Source organism: Gopherus flavomarginatus, chromosome 4 (assembly GCF_025201925.1).
Source record: "Gopherus flavomarginatus isolate rGopFla2 chromosome 4, rGopFla2.mat.asm, whole genome shotgun sequence".
In the NCBI taxonomy this organism is placed as follows: Eukaryota; Metazoa; Chordata; order Testudines; family Testudinidae; genus Gopherus; species Gopherus flavomarginatus.
The window spans coordinates 104,808,961-104,825,530 of NC_066620.1; the positions used below are offsets into that span (position 1 = coordinate 104,808,961).

Genomic DNA, 16,570 nt, shown 5'->3' on the forward strand with positions numbered 1-16,570 from the left:
CAAATGCAGTATGTTTGAGGTGGCAGCTTATTCTAGTGGATACACTTCCTGACTGGAATTATAATATTATAGTTATAATTATAACAATAGTTATGCACTGGATTAGGTTAGCTAGGGAGGTTGTGGAATCCTTGTTGGAGGTTTTTAGGAACAAGTTAGACAACCACTTCTCAGGGATGGCCTATGCATGCTTGGACCTGCCTTAGTATGAGGGGAAGGACTACATGACATGTGGCATCTTCCACCCTACAAGTCAATGATTCTGTTGTTATAACAATGATGGATACTAGAGAGAAAAAGTACAATGAAGGAATCCAGGAAGAAAAAGTGTGTTTTTTTGCAAAGAGCAGAAGTAACTATTGTTTCTAGACATATTATGCAATAATATATCAGGCATTTTAGTAATTGTCTACAAATTCTGTGACAATGAGATGAGAATCTCCCACAAAAGCAAGTTGGTAACAATGACTCTGCTCCCATTCTGCTTTTGCATGAGGCTATGGTTCTCTTTGCAACATATAGTTGGCTTCATTTTGTTTTAACTCCAAACACTTCAATAGAGTTGCAGACAGAATATCATCACCCAGTGTACGTAATAGATACATAGCAACCATATTTTTTCCAATGTGTTATTCAAAAATTATTACTTGTAAGTTTTTTTAAGATGAGTTTTCTGTACCTTCCATTAAATTATTCACCCTCCTATACAAATTATTTTGTTTTCTACAGGTTATGTGAATATGAACTATAAAAATGCACTCTAGTTATTTTGAGTAAGTTAGCATACTATCTTATCACTTACCCTGTAATAATGATCTCTGGGTAGCTCTGAGTGACCAAACCCCAGTTGCCTCCACTGATAGGCCATTCCTAGAAGGTTAATAATAACAGACTGAAATAAATGACACTTTATACTGGCATTATAAAATAAGTATATGCACACTATACCATACCTTTTTACTGTAACCTTGACGTTTCTGTCGAGCCCCAACTGAATAAAGTGCAGGAATGATGTCCACAGGACAATCAGCAAAATATTCACAACAGGTAACAGGAGATTCATGTATATTCAAAGGATAGGGATTTTCAAATATAGGATACCTTTATTGGAGGAAAGGGAAACATTGTTAAACCAACAAAAGAAAAGTGTTCAGAATATAAGTGAAGAACTGAAGCCTGTCAATTTGATTAAAAAATATTTGTATAACTTTACTATCTGCCAAATAAGTTACAGAAATAGTGCAGATTGGATTGCTTCTTAGGGCAGGGACTTCATGTCTGTCTGAAAAGTATTTAGCACACTCTGGGTAGCATTATGCTAAAAAAACCACAAATAATAAATGTGCCTACAGTGCAAAACAATTAAATGCAGCTACTGCACTCTGCAAAGGTTGCTCGCTCAGCTGATGAAGATGCTGAAAAGATATTTACTATACTTGTAATGTAAGTTTTTTAAGTTGTCACCATAGAGACTACTTCTTAATGGTTCTGTAGCAGCAGAAATGAAAAAGTAAGTTACTGAGCTCTAGATCTTGTGCTCTGCAGATAGAAGTTGATTTCTGACTCTTGGGTCTATGCTTCCAAGAGGAAGGTATGAAGTCTCAACTTTCCTTTTTTAAAATCTTGTTCTCTTTTCAGTCAGGTATCTTAGACTGCCTCACTCACCCTCCACGCTTCATTATCTAGCAGGCTTTGCCCAATTTCTCTAAATAAATAGACACACAAAAATCAATTCCCCTAAATAAAGAAAATTATTTCAACGTTTGGACTAAGGATGCTGACTTTAAGATTAACATTGCCAGGGGATCTGGTGGCTCTGGTCAGTGCTGCAGACGGGGCCATTAAAAGTCCGGTGGTGGTGCAGCAGGACTAAGGCAGGTTCCCTGCCTGCCATGGCTCTGCGTGGCTCCCAGAAGCTACGGCATGTTCCTCTTCCAGCTCTTAGTGTAGGGGCAGCCAGGGGGCTCTGTGCGCTGCCCTCATCCCCAGCACCGGCTCTGCAGCTCCCCATTGGCTAGGAACTGTGGCCAATGGGAGATGCGGGAGTGGCCTGGGCAGTGGGGAGAGCCGCCTGGCTACGCGTCTGCTTAGGAGCCAGAGAGAGGACATGGGGTTAATTCCAGGAGCTGTCTGAGGTAAGGGCTGCCAAGAATTTGCCCCCCTCCCCACCTCCCGTGCCCCAACCCCCTGCCTCAGCCCATATCCTCCTCCTGTCCTCTGAGCCTCTTGTTCCCAGCCTGGAGCACTCTTCTACACCCCAAACCACTCACCCCCACCCCAGAGTCTGCAGCCCCAACCGGAGCTCTCAATCCCCTTCTCCCAACAACCCAACCCCTCAGCCCCAGCCCAGAGCCCCCTCCTGCACCCCAAACCCTCATTTCTGGCCCTACCCTGGAACCTGCTCCCCTAGCATAGAGCCCGTACCCCTCCCACACCCCAACTCCCTGCCTCAGTCAGATCCCCCTCCTATACTCTGAACCCCTTGGCTCCACCTCCCAGCCTGGACCCCCTTCCTGCACCCCAAACCCCTCATCCATGGCCCCACCCCAGAGTCCACACCCCCAGCCAGAGTCCTCACCCCCTCCTGCACTCTAACCCTCTGAGCCAGCCTGGTGAAAATGACCCAGTGAGGGTGGGGAGAGTGAGTAACAGATGGAGGGGGGATGAAAAGAGCGGGGGCGAGGCATCAGAGGAGGGGTGGGGCAGGAGTAGGGGCAAGTTTTCTGCAGGTAGAAAGTTGGCAACCCTATTTAAGATAAAAAAAAACTATTAATATATATTATTTGTATTACTATAGCACATAGATGGACCAGGACTCTGGTTTGCTAAACATTATACAAAACCAGAGCAAAAAGGCAATCCTTGTACAAAGAGTTTACAATCTTAGCAAAATACTGTAATGCTAGCTAGGTGCAGAGCATCAAAGAACTTTCTCCTGATGGGCTTAGCATGAATGAAATCACTAGAAGTTCTCTCTTATTAGCTGGAAGCCAATAAACTTGGCAGAAATAGAACAATATGGTACTCAATTATAAATATATGCCATGTTGCACCTACCTGCCAGAGAGTAGGCCATACTCAGAAGTTTTGCAATCATAAAAATATGGAAGTAGAAATTTTTAAAATAAAATCTAGCCCTTAAAACCAAAATGTAGAATAGAAAATTAATGTTCTTTAAAAAGAATTTGCTTATCAAGAGTACATTTGGGAGTTTTAGTAAGGCAATAATCTCAAACATAGTTCCAGTAAGTCTCATTACAAATTATCTTCATTTACAAGTGGAGCATTGATAGGTGACATCAAATGGATACACAGCGGCCTGTCATTAAGTTGATACTCCATATACCCTCCATTACACCCTAGATTCTTACCCATTTTGTGCAAGGTCTATAAGTACTAAATCCTTTTCTAGAAGAACCACCACAGCATATGGTTCTTGAAAATCTAAAAACAGACAAAAAGAAAGGTTACATAGTAGTCATTTTAGTTCTCCTAACATATAGGCTCAGCAGTCTACATTGCAGGAGATTGCACACCACACATTTTACTAGCCATAAGCAGTAACACCATTAGAGCATACACAGGTATTCACAAATCTGTTATATTCAAAATTGTAGACCTCATCCACTTATCTTAATTTTCTCTCTCTCTCAATTAAATCCATTTCAAAAGACTGAGAAGTGGGAAGGAAGGTGGTTTGATATGCAAAAACGATATTTTCAAAGAACTCCAGTTACTAACAGTAACGTTATTTCCTCTCACAGAATTGCTTCTGCAGTTCTTCACTGTGTGAGATTAGGAAACAGTAAGTGACCTAATTTACAAAAGGAACTGAAGGACTGTCCACCTGAAAGGAGCACCAATGTGGTACCAAAATCTGGAGAATTAAAAGGTCTGCTCCAAGTTAAAATTCTGGAATTGCCAGACATTCTGAGCCACGAATGCCAACCGACTAGGATTTCTGAGGACAGCAAATGAACCATAATATTGGAGACATAAGCAGTGTGCAATACTTGTTTGGGCAGATCTTGTTCTACCTGGATAGTCAACTGCATCTTCATCCTTTCAGCCTCTGGCAAAAAGTTTAAAGTAAGACTGGGTGAGCAAGATGCAAGTCCCACCACCAAGACATTGAACATACTTGGCTGCTACAAATATGTAGCTAGTACAAAAAGTACTCTTAAATTAACCTTGCTGTGTCTCAATGCCCACCATTGGGACCTCTGAGGCACACTTGTACTCAAATTTATGACTGAGAGTTCACAGTGTCAGCCTACCACAACTCTAAACCCACATCTAGTAAAAACTATAAATAAAAATAGCTGTTAGTAATTAATTAACTAGCAAACAACAAGATGAGGAAAATAGAAATGAACCAGCAAGTTCAGCGGTTGCTCCAGCTAATGGAAATAGAAGCACTACAGAAGGATATGCGACTGGGGTCTTTTGTAACCATGGTTTAGAATATTTAGATCTGTGGATGACTGACACTAAAGGTTTTACTGCTTTGAATAACTCTGGGTCTTGAGACATGACAGGTGACTTCCTAAAGTGGGGATGTGCACAAACTTTTCTCCCTTATGAAATTTCATTTCTTTTTCCAATTGCGAGCCTCAGAACATGCACAAAAGTAATGTAATGCTTTCATTTAAAACATCTGTCTGAATATATTGCTGACATGCTTCAACAACTCATTTTTTACAGTGATCTCTATTCTGAGCATGTGATGTAATATCTAACGTTTCAACACTGAAAATTTACATATTAGATGTATTGACATACCATTCTAATGATCTACAAAAGGTATTTCTTCAATGGATACACTTCTAGTAACAATAGATAATACACTTCTAATAGGCATTTCTAATAGACAATAAAGAGGTGTATTCTAATGGCCTGAGCACAGAACATAGTACCAGAAACCAATTTCCAATCCCAGATGAAACATTGTGCTTTCTCTGTTCACTTGGGCAAACTACTTAATCTCTGATGGAGGTTTCCTGCCTGTAAAATATGGATAACTTACTTACCAACCTCACAGGAATGTTACAATAATTAGTAAATATTTACACAATCACTGTAAATTAAAAGACCTGAGTAAGTGCTAATCATTATTAATATTATTTATAACTGTCTTTGCATTGTAATGCATAGATATATTTGATAAATGCTTGTATGCATGCATATTTTAATAAATTGTACTATTTTTTAAAAAGGAGAAAAACACATGTAATTACTAATTCTTTTCCAGAACATTATAATTGATGTTGGGGTTTATTATGAAACCTATTTGACCTTTAAAAGAATGCTGAAACAAAACTTGACAGACAATGTCTACAACAGATGTTATTGTTCCAGTCCTGTCCCTCACAGAGATAGAATAGTAAGGCAGATGCAGAAAGGAGTATTCTGGCAGAGTAAATCTACAAAGAGAATGGGTAACAGTATAATCTTTACAGAACCTACCATTAGGGTACGGAGTTTCACAGAGGGTTAGAAAATCAACAATAGAATAATCCATTTCTAGCACAGCAGTGCTTTTCCCATGCATGACTGTTAAACAGGGTCTTCTTCCTACAGTATCATATGACAAGCCTCCCGACAGAATGATAAAAGGCTCCCTGGAAACAAAACAGGCATTTATGACAATGAAAGGCATACTGCAAAGGAAAGAGTGATCAGTTTTCCCATTTCCCCATAGTAAGGGTTCAAGAGAACACATCTAATGGTAAATACATTTAGAGTAACTGGAACAGGTTTTCCTTACCCCCCACTGCCCTGTATCTTTAATACATAATTTAAAACAATTGTTAATGATGTGTTTGTCATAGGACTAAGCAGGCTGAAGTCGCTGTATTACAATACCCAAAGCCTTTTATAACTCTTTAATGCTGTGCAGTGACAGTCACATTAACACCTTTAACTCTCTGGGCCAAGTTAGTCTCCCCAAATTAATAAACAACAATCAAATTTCAAACCAGATGATGTACTGTTGACCACCCCACTGGTTAAAAAGACATTTTTCTCCCTTCCGTATGGCATCACATGTTGAACTGTGGAGCTAAGTGCTTTAAGTTTCCCTTCTTCCTAAGTATCATATATGGGGCTCTATGAGAGGCAGGACACTGTACCTGAAATATTAACGGATTTAATGTGGTACGGTGATGTTGCTAGTTTATATTCACGAAGTATTTCGAAGTACAGCAATATAACTTAATAAGGAGTAAATACATGTTTTTTTCTTACATTCTGTAGAATGCCAATAGAACAGCAATGTTCTCATACAATTATGGAACATCAGGTGCTTAATGTAGGTGACAGAAGGTCAAAGAACTTCATTTTGAATGAAATGGAAATTGATTAATTGACTACATAGTAAGTGAATGTATAAATTGTATTACTTGAGGAAAAGTTGTACACACTACACTGAGATAATATTAGAGTACATTACATTTACTGAACAGGCCAATGCTGGCAACAAAAAGTTTGTTACAAACAGGAAATAAAAATATTTAACATTTATTTTTTAATGTAATGCATAAATATTTTAGAGTGATTTTAAGAGTAAAACCACAGATATTTAGGATTTTCAAACACGAGAAATTTTTTTCCCTTAGAAACGCCAACAACCCTTTTTAACTTCAGCAAAAGCTTTCCACCTGTATCTGAGGGCAGAATATCGTTATAACAATTATATAGGGGATTAAAAACCCATTTTGTTATTTACGTCTTCAAAATAATACAGTTAAATTTTCTAACAAAAATATGCAAAGTGGTCTTGAATTACAGAAATATAAAGTAAACCCATTTCTCCAATTGTTTGTGATTTTTTTTTATTTGAAGTGACACTATTAATTTAAAAATCATACTTTCTAAAAAACTTACTATGAACATCTAAGTTAACTATACTGTAACAGATGAACAAAATATTTTACTATTTCTCAATTTGTTTTCTTGGTGTATTTGACAGTATAATGTTTAGCCTAGTTTCAATGTTTTACTTGTTTGGGCTTTTCACACAGCTACAGGAGAAAAATATTTTGAAGATAGAGTATGATTATAAAACCACAAAAATGGCAGCAACATTTAAGTGGAAGTATACACCAAAAACTTCTTGTAGGCTATTCCTTAAGTGGACATTTTAAAATTTTGAGTTGAAAGTGTCCCTTTAAATAAAGGCCCACAACAAAAACTTGAATATTGTAAACACACTCAATAACTAAATAAATCTACTAATGCTCTCTTCAAGTTGATGATTCAGCCTTTTATGATTATTTGATTACTTATAATAAAAATGAATAGCTTTTTGAAACAGAGGCAGCTCACCTGATTTAATTCTAGCCATAAATCAGTTTTATACTTACACCATCTCCAGATAACTATCACGTAAATTAAATTCCTACTGTTTCATTAACTTCTTTATATGACTGAACAAGGCAAGGACAAATTAGTTCTGCTTCATGGAAACATTTATCCTTCCCCTTGAGGAAGCAGATTATGGACTTTCCATTAAATTACTGGAAAGTGTTTTTTCACCTATATTATAATATTTTATATTATTACACACACACACACACACACACACACACACACACACACACACACACACACACACACACACACACAGTCTTTTCAAAGCAAATATGCACAAGTTTACGTTTCATTCAATAAAATTGCAAGAGTGAAACAGCTGAATATACCTAGGAAATGGAATACTTTTTCTTTCTTATTCAACCATCATCAAAATCAGCAGTATTTTTAACACTGGACACAATAAATCCCTTTGAAAAATTGAATCACAATAGATTGTCAACACTTTCTTGAAGGAAGGTAGATTGATGGCTTCTCTTACTTCAACATGCCACTGCTCAAGAAGCCATAACTTGGCATGGGCTGGGAGTCACAAAGCGAAAGACACTGCAACATGCAACTTTTAGACACTTAGAAAAATCACTGAAATCCACAAAACCTGGGTTAGGTGCCTAGGCTCCACACACAATGCATAGGTAAAAGATAGGCATCTGAAAATGGGATCCACAAAAACCAACAAGCCAGGTGGGAAGCTGCATAGGTTAGTCAAAGGGAGATGCTGATGAGAAGAGTGTATCCTAAATCGTGTGCCTCTGCCAGAGTTAGATACTTAAGTGAGAGCTGAAGGGAGGCACCTATCTTTGTTTGGGATCCATAGTCAGGAACCTTTTCTCTTGGAGACAGATGCCTATCCTGTTCTTGCAACAGCTTAGATGTCTGTATTCCTTCACACAAAACTGCTAGGGTGGGGATAGATGGCAGAAATGGCTTCCTTTATAACCTTTAGCCCAGTGATTAGAGTACTCACCCAGGATATGGAAGACTCCAGTTCAATCCCCTCTGCCTGATGAGGAAAAAGGTTTTAAATAGAAGTTTCTCACCTCTCAAGTGAGTGCACAAACCATTGACTATGGAATATTCTGATATGGGTCTCTCTCAGTCTCTCCTGCTGAAGCCATTCCATTTTGTATGTAATTGTTTAATATTAATTGGGCTAGAGACAGAGAGAGGATGCCTCTATAGTCCAGCTCTGAGCATGCCTAATGGATCAGGCCATACAGGTGAGACACATGTTACTCTGCCTATCTTCACGTGGTTTGAGGATCTCACTGTGTCTTAGGCATGAGATAGTGTCTGGACATCTGCCTACGCCAGAAGTACAGGATCAGAGGCAGAAACCATTACAGCAATAACTACAGCCCTACCAAATTCAGGGTCATTTTGGTCAATTTCACTGTCATAGGATTTTAAAAATTGTAAATTTCATGATTTCAGCTATTTAAATCTGAAATTTCACAGAGTGTAACTGTAGGGGTCCTGATTCAAAAAGGAGTTGTAGAGTGGTCACAAGGTTATTGTAGGGGGGGTTGCAGTTCTACTACTCTTACTTCTGCACTGCTGCAGCCAGCAGTGTGCCTTCAGAGCTGGGCAGCGGCTGCCGGCCTTAGACCCAGCTCTGAAGGCAGAGCTGCTGCCAGCAGCAGCACAGAAGTAAGGATGGCATGGTATGGTATTGCCACCCTTACTTCTGTGCTGCTGCCTCCAGAGCTGGACCCTCAGTCAGCAGCCACCACGCACCAGCCACCCAGCTCTGAAGGCAGCAGCGCAGGGGTAAGAGTGGCATGGTATGATACTGCCACCCTTACTTCTGCACCTATGCTGGGGGGAAGCACTGCCTTCAGAGCTGAGCGCCTGGCCAACAACCAATGCTCTCCAGCCACCCAGCTCTGAAGGCAGCGCAGAAGTGAAGGTGGTAATACCACAACCCACCTAAATTAACCTTTTGACCTCCCCCTGCAACTCCCTTTTGTATCAAAACCCCCAAAGTGAGAAAAGCTGGTCTCCTCGGTGAAATCTTTATAGTACAGGTTAAAGCACACAAAAGACCAGATTTCATGGTCCGTGATGCATTTTTCATGGCTATGAATTTGGTAGGTCCCTGGCAATAGGAGATGCTGAATGAGTTTAGGCACCAATAGGGTTAGGAGGAGCTAAGTGGGGGGTTTGTGGATCCACTAAATTTAGGCACCTAAATCCCTTTATAAATCTGGCCCACTGACTAACCTACCACCACCCTGAAAACCCAATCTTCCATTTTTTGGTTAAGATAATTAAAAACATTGTAGCAAACATTGTAATCTCTCACATTAGATACTACAGTGATAAGCTCAATACAAAAACCTATCTTGAATAGAACATAAAATAGCTGTCTCAGAGCTCTGTAACCATGGTCAATGTTTGTACCAACCTGGGTCTGGGACAGAGAGAATGCAATGGTTGTATTGGTAACTCATAGACTCAGACTCAGACTCTAGGACTGGAAGGGACCTCAAGAGGTCATCGAGTCCAGTCCCCTGCCCTCATGGCAGGACCAAATACTGTCTAGACCATCCCTGATAGACATTTATCTAACCTACTCTTAAATATCTCCAGAGATGGAGATTCCACAACTTCCCTAGGCAGTCTATTCCAGTGTTTAACTACCCTGACAGTTAGGAACTTTTTCCTAATGTCCAACCTAAATCTCCCTTGCTGCAGTTTAAGCCCATTGCTTCTTGTTCTATCATTGGAGGCTAAGGTGAACAAGTTTTCTCCCTCCTCCTGATGACACCCTTTTAGATACCTGAAAACTGCTATCATGTCCCCTCTCAGTCTTCTCTTTTCCAAACTAAACAAACCCAATTCCTTCAGCCTTCCTTCATAGGTCATGTTCTCAAGACCTTTAATCATTCTTGTTGCTCTTCTCTGGACCCTCTCCAATTTCTCCACATCTTTCTTGAAATGCGGTGCCCAGAACTGGACACAATACTCCAGCTGAGGCCTGACCAGCGCAGAGTAAAGCGGAAGAATGACTTCTCGTGTCTTGTTTACAACACACCTGTTAATGCATCCCAGAATCACGTTTGCTTTTTTTGCAACAGTATCACACTGTTGACTCATATTAAGCTTGTGGTCCACTATGACCCCTAGATCTCTTTCTGCCATACTCCTTCCTAGACAGTCTCTTCCCATTCTATATGTGTGAAACTGATTGTTCCTTCCTAAGTGGAGCACTTTGCATTTATCTTTATTGAACTTCATCCTGTTTACCTCAGACCATTTCTCCAACTTGTCCAGATCATTTTGAATTTTGACCCTGTCCTCCAAAGCAGTTGCAATCCCTCCCAGTTTGGTATCATCCGCAAACTTAATAAGCGTACTTTCTATGCCAACATCTAAATCGTTGATGAAGATATTGAACAGAACCGGTCCCAAAACAGACCCCTGCGGAACCCCACTTGTTATACCTTTCCAGCATGATTGGGAGCCATTAACAACTACTCTCTGAGTACGGTTATCCAGCCAGTTATGCACCCACCTTATAGTAGCCCCATCTAAATTGTACTTTCCTAGTTTATCTATAAGAATATCATGTGAGACCGTATCAAATGCCTTACTAAAGTCTAGGTATATCACATCCACCACTTCTCCCTTATCCGCAAGGCTCGTTATCCTATCAAAGAACGCTATCAGATTAGTTTGACACGATTTGTTCTTTACAAATCCATGCTGGCTATTCCCTATCACCTTACCACCTTCCAAGCGTTTGCAGATGATTTCTTTGATTACCTGCTCCATTATCTTCCCTGGCACAGAAGTTAAACTAACTGGTCTGTAGTTTCCTGGGTTGTTTTTATTTCCCTTTTTATAGATGGGCACTATATTTGCCCCCTTCCAGTCTTCTGGAATCTCCCCTGTCTCCCATGATTTCCCAAAGATAATAGCTAGAGGCTCAGATACCTCTTCCATTAACTCCTTGAGTATTCTAGGATGCATTTCATCAGGCCCTGGTGACTTGCAGGCATCTAACTTTTCTAAGTGATTTTTTACTTGCTCTTTTCTTATTTTCTCTTCTAAACCTACCCTCTTCCCATAAGCATTCACTATACTAGACATTCCTTCAGACTTCTCAGTGAAGACCGACACAAAGAAGTCATTAAGCATCTCTCTTCTTGGTAATGGAGCTGATATCATTAAATCTATCAGCTGCTTTCAATACAGCTGATCATGAGATGATTTTGACTAGTTTGTAGATCAACATGATTAAACCCATTCCTTATAATGTATTCTCAGAAGGCAGTGGTGAGAAACTCTTCCTCTCTGATAGTGTTTGTGTAGAGTTTGCAGGGTTTCATCATGTCGTCTGTCTTGTTCAACATTTATATAGGGCCATTGGGATGGTTAGTAAGGAGACATGGGCTGCAGTGTTTTCAATATGCTGACGACATTCTGCTTTATGTCTAGATTTCATCTGACCTGGCCAAAATAGTTAATAGGCGCACACTGTGTCTGGACGAAATTGGTAAAGATAAGAGCTAGATGAGTGATGCTTAATACAGGCAGGACTGATCTGATGTTATGTTTTATTCTAAATAGGCTCTTTTGCCATGCTCATTGTCATAGAAACTAGACATCCAATAGCACTCATTTAGTAATATGACTAACATCTCACATATGGTTCATTCTGTTTCTCATCCTCTCTCTGAGGCAGAACTGTGTGCACGACAGAATGTTTTTTCTTAAAATGTTATCACCTTACAAGCCCTAAAATGCCCACTGGCTGAGGGCCGATGTAATACACATCTGGCCTGACACACTCACTACCCCAACACACTGTTGTCATAACATGTACATAAAAGGTGTCTGTTTTTTACATATGATACCTTACTAGTTACTACACTTTTGTAACTGTTGTTCTTTGATATGTGTTGCACATGTTTCTTTTATGCTTGGTGTTTGCAACCTATGGAATCAGACATTTTTTCCCACAGTGGTACCAGTTGGGGCTGCTTGAGCGCCCTGTGCTATTGTGCAGCACTTTATCCCAAAATAAAGAACCCAGCTGCCCCAGAATGCACTCTGCTCCTTCTTGCTGAACAACTCTACTGCAGAGAAGTAGGAGCGGGGGTCATGGAATGGACACACGTGCAACACATCTAGAAGAACAACAGTTACAGCAGGTCAGTAACTGCTTTTTCTTCTTCGAGTGATTGCACGTGCCCACTCTGCTCTTGGTGACTCACAAGCCAGAAAGCAGGTGGAGGATTAGAGTCTGTGTACACACAGACTGGAATACGATTCACCCAAATTTAGCATCATTTCTGAGTGATGGCATAATGGGATGCAGATGTGTGGACTGCAAACCAAGCTGCCGCTCTACAAACATCCTGGATAAGGATTTTCACAAAAAATGCCACCGAGGCTGCTTGTGATCTTGTCAGATCTGCAGATACTTTGCTTGATGAGAAAATGCCAGCCAGTTCATAACATACACAAACAAACATAGGATGCTATCTACAATGAAATTCTCTGTGAAGAGTGTGGGAGAACTTTTATTCTTGTCTGCGACGGACATCAATAGTTGGCCTGACACATGGAATTGTTTAGTCCTGTCTATGTAGGACGCCAAAGCCCTTTTTCCTGGTTCATCTCCGTTGAAGTGCTGTGTCAGGTAAACTGTAGGAAAATAAATGGACGGCTTAATACAAAAATAGATACCATTTTAGAGAGAATTCTTGGATTATGGTGCAGATATACTTTGTCCTGCTTTTACAGATCCAGACTAACACGGCTACCCCTCTGATACTTTTGTCCTTAAAGGAAATCATAGAAGGAGGTTCAGATATCAAAACACACAGCTCAACCACGCTCCAGGCTGAAGTGTTGACTACCCAAAAAGCCACCTTCATTGATAGATCGAGCAAGGAGCATGTTGCTAAAAGCTCAAATGGAGGCCCCATAAGCTTTGACAAAACGAAGTTCAAGTCCCAGGGAGGAACAGGTTATCTTATCTGCAGATATAAGATTTCCTGGCTTTTCAGAAATCTGATTGACGTACCGCTAGAAAAAAAGAAAATGAGAATTTCAAGGTACCCAGGGTAGTAATCCATCGGTTGGGAGTAGCGTGCCAGGCTCCAAGACTAGGAAACATAAGAGCCAATCTCAGATTCAGAGGAGAATAAAATCAGCATCTGCTGACCCAGGGGGAGCTCGCTCATCCCAGTGCCAGAGACCAGTGCTGAGTCAGTGAAGAGCCAACATTGCTCTGTCTCTACCATTGAAGGTTTACCCTCCAATGGTACAGACAGGCGTGAAGTCTAAGGCACTGAAGGACACTGACGTACTGCACTGATGATACTGGTGCCCTTCCGTCTGCCGGTACTGGGAGTATTGTATCATGCAATGTTGGGGATACTGGTACCAATAAGCTCAGCAGACGTCTCACCACCACAAATTCCTCCATCATGATGGTCCTGGGCTGCTGAAGTACCACAAACATAGAAGATGTCACTTTGGGCACCAGACTTGGTGGTGCCTGCCTCAATACTTGAGTGAATAGTGCTAGTTTTTGCACCACCTGAGAAGAGAAGTGTTTGGATTTTGGCTGCACTCTACTCAACCATATGCTTAGTAAATGTAGATGTCAGTGATCCTCCTCTCGGAGTCTCTAGAGACCTTATGTCTCTTTTTAGACAGTGGAGAGGGCAAGTGATGCCAGGTCTCAGATTGCATAGAAACTGCACTCCTAACTCAAGTCGCAGTGCTCATGCCGAGTCACAATGGCTAGGCTCCAACAGAGGTCTCAGGACTGTCTCCAGGAGCAAAGCCTTCAGCCTGGATTCTCAGTCTTTTAATCCTTGGGTTAAAAAAAGTCTTTGCAAATTTGGCAATGATAAACAAATATGAGTTTCGCCCAAACACTTCAAGTGGCTTGAGTGTGGGTTGCTCATGGGCATTGGCCTAGAACAAGAGAGACAGGGCTTGAAGACTTGTGATCGAGGTATTGTTCTGTACCGAAAAATGGAAACCCCAGATCTAGGGATTGAAAAAGAAAGCTAATCCTATCTATAGCACTTATTAAGTACTAGATAACTATTTACAAGAAATTTATAATGAGCAAACAGAGTACTTACTAAGGGAAACCAAGAAATTCTAATGATCATCACAAGCCACTTCCTACTGCCCCCACTGATCCAGGACAGTGAACCGTGGCCAGAGGGAGCCGTGATCAGCCGAACTGGTGGATGGGGCAGGTAAACAAACTGGCCCGGACTGGCAGGGGCTTTCCCTGAACAAGCGGCGGACCGGCTTTGAGAAGCAATGACTTAGAAGAAGCCATCAAAGAAGCAGTCTTGAGACCGGTCAATTAACCAATATGAAGTATCTCAAATCCAATTAAATCCCACTATTTCTCTGTTTACAAAATTTTTAATCCCTGTCTTCTCTCCAGGAGTACATGGTCTAACCATGTAGAGGAGAAACAGTTAATCTTATATTACAACATCTCCATATCTCAATAAAATTATTATAAGAGTTTTTAAATCTAATCTGTTGGCATTGGTCTTAGTTAACTTTTTCTCACCAAACCATACTGAAGTCTTGGGGTGGTTTGCCTTGGGTTTGGTTTCTTCCTGAATCTTCTCTGTTCTTCTTAGATGTCTTTTCTTTTTAGCTTGCTTATAGAGATGGACAGGATGAGTTTTGAAGTGCTTCCTGTTTAAGCAGGGAAGCTGGGGGGCGGCAGTGAAGTTACAGGAAAACACACCTCTTTCAATCTTATTTAGATTCAAAAGTTGGTTACTTTCATTGGCTCTGCATTTTCATGGGTTGTCCTTAGGAGCCTCCTCATCTTATGAATATGTAGTTTGTTAATTCAAACGTGCATTAGGGTTGTAATTCTTTGACAGCTAAATTTCCTGTGTCTTTGTGATTGAAGATTCTCAGAACGTCTTTAAAAGTTTAAAGTTTAACTCTTTTTATTCAGTCTATTATCGGATACATTCCTTCAGTTTTCATCAGAATTCAACAAGACATGAAAACCTGTTTGTAAAAGGTCCAAACATTTCTGTTTCTTTATAGCTGAAGTTTATATTTAAACTTAAGTTTTTAATTCTCAAAGTGTCTTTAGTTTAAATAGTTTTTAAAGGGTTGATTCTTCATATTTGGGAGAGATGAGTTTTCTTGTCTGCCTGAGTTGGGTGAGGGAGTTGTTTAAGCATGAGCTTAATTAATTAATTCATTATTAATATACAAATATTCTACATTTATGTCCTTAAAGTTTTGAGAAATGTCATTTAAGAGTAGATGTTTTTCTTTGACAAAGGGGGTGGGTTGGGTATAGCCCGTTTTTACCGCATAGATTTATTGCTCTGATAACACCAGGGCCTGACAAAATATATCCTAGAATACTCAAGGAGATGACTGAGGAGATATCAGAGCCATTAGCAATTATCTTTGAAAAGTCATGGAAGACAGTAGAGATTCCAGAGGACTGGAAATGGGGAAATATAGTGCCAATTTATTAAAAGAGAAATAAGGACAACCCGAGGAATTACAGACCAGTGGTTTAACTTCAGTACCCGGAAAGATAATGAAGCAAGTAATTAAGCAATTAATTTGCAAGCACTTAGAAGATCATCAAGTGATAAGTAACAGCATGGATTTGTCAAGAAAAAATAGTGCCAAACCAACCTAATAGCTTTCTTTGGCAGAGTAACAAGCCTTGGGGATGGGTGGAAAAAACAGTAGATGTGGTATATCTTGATTCAGTAAGGCTTATGATACAGTCTTGCATGACCTTCTCATAAAAAAAACAAACTATAGAAATACAACCTAGATAGAGCTACTATAAGGTGGGTCATAACTGGTTGGAAAACTGTTCCAGAGAGTCCGTGGTTCGCAGTGAAGCTGGAAGAGGGTATCAAGTGGGGTCCCACAGGGATCAGTTCTGGATCCAGTTCTGTTCAATATCTTCAACAATGATTTAGATAATAGCATAGAGAGTACACTTATAAAGTTTGCAGATGATACCAAGCTGGGAGGGCTTGTAAGTGCTTTGGAGGACAGCATTAAAATTCAAAATGACCTGGACAAACTGGAGAAATGGTCTGAAGTAAATAGGATGAAATTCAATAAGGACAATGCAGAGGACTCCACTGAGGAAGGAACAAATCAGTTGCACACTTACAAAATGGGAAATGACTGCCCACAGAGGAGTACT

General features: G+C 40.2%; 1 protein-coding gene across 4 annotated transcripts in view; it reads right to left on the reverse strand.

Annotated features, from left to right (window-relative positions):
- STXBP5 (syntaxin binding protein 5) overlaps window positions 1–16,570 on the reverse strand; it is a 178,846-nt gene that overhangs the window by 67,950 nt on the left and 94,326 nt on the right. For all 4 annotated transcript variants that reach the window (XM_050949484.1, XM_050949486.1, XM_050949485.1 and 1 more), the window contains exons 10-13: window positions 5,467–5,621; window positions 3,372–3,444; window positions 954–1,101; window positions 803–870 (exon numbers count right to left, since the gene is read on the reverse strand). In XM_050949484.1, the coding sequence (XP_050805441.1) occupies window positions 803–870; window positions 954–1,101; window positions 3,372–3,444; window positions 5,467–5,621 (444 nt within the window). The remainder of the gene's footprint in view (window positions 1–802; window positions 871–953; window positions 1,102–3,371; window positions 3,445–5,466; window positions 5,622–16,570) is intronic.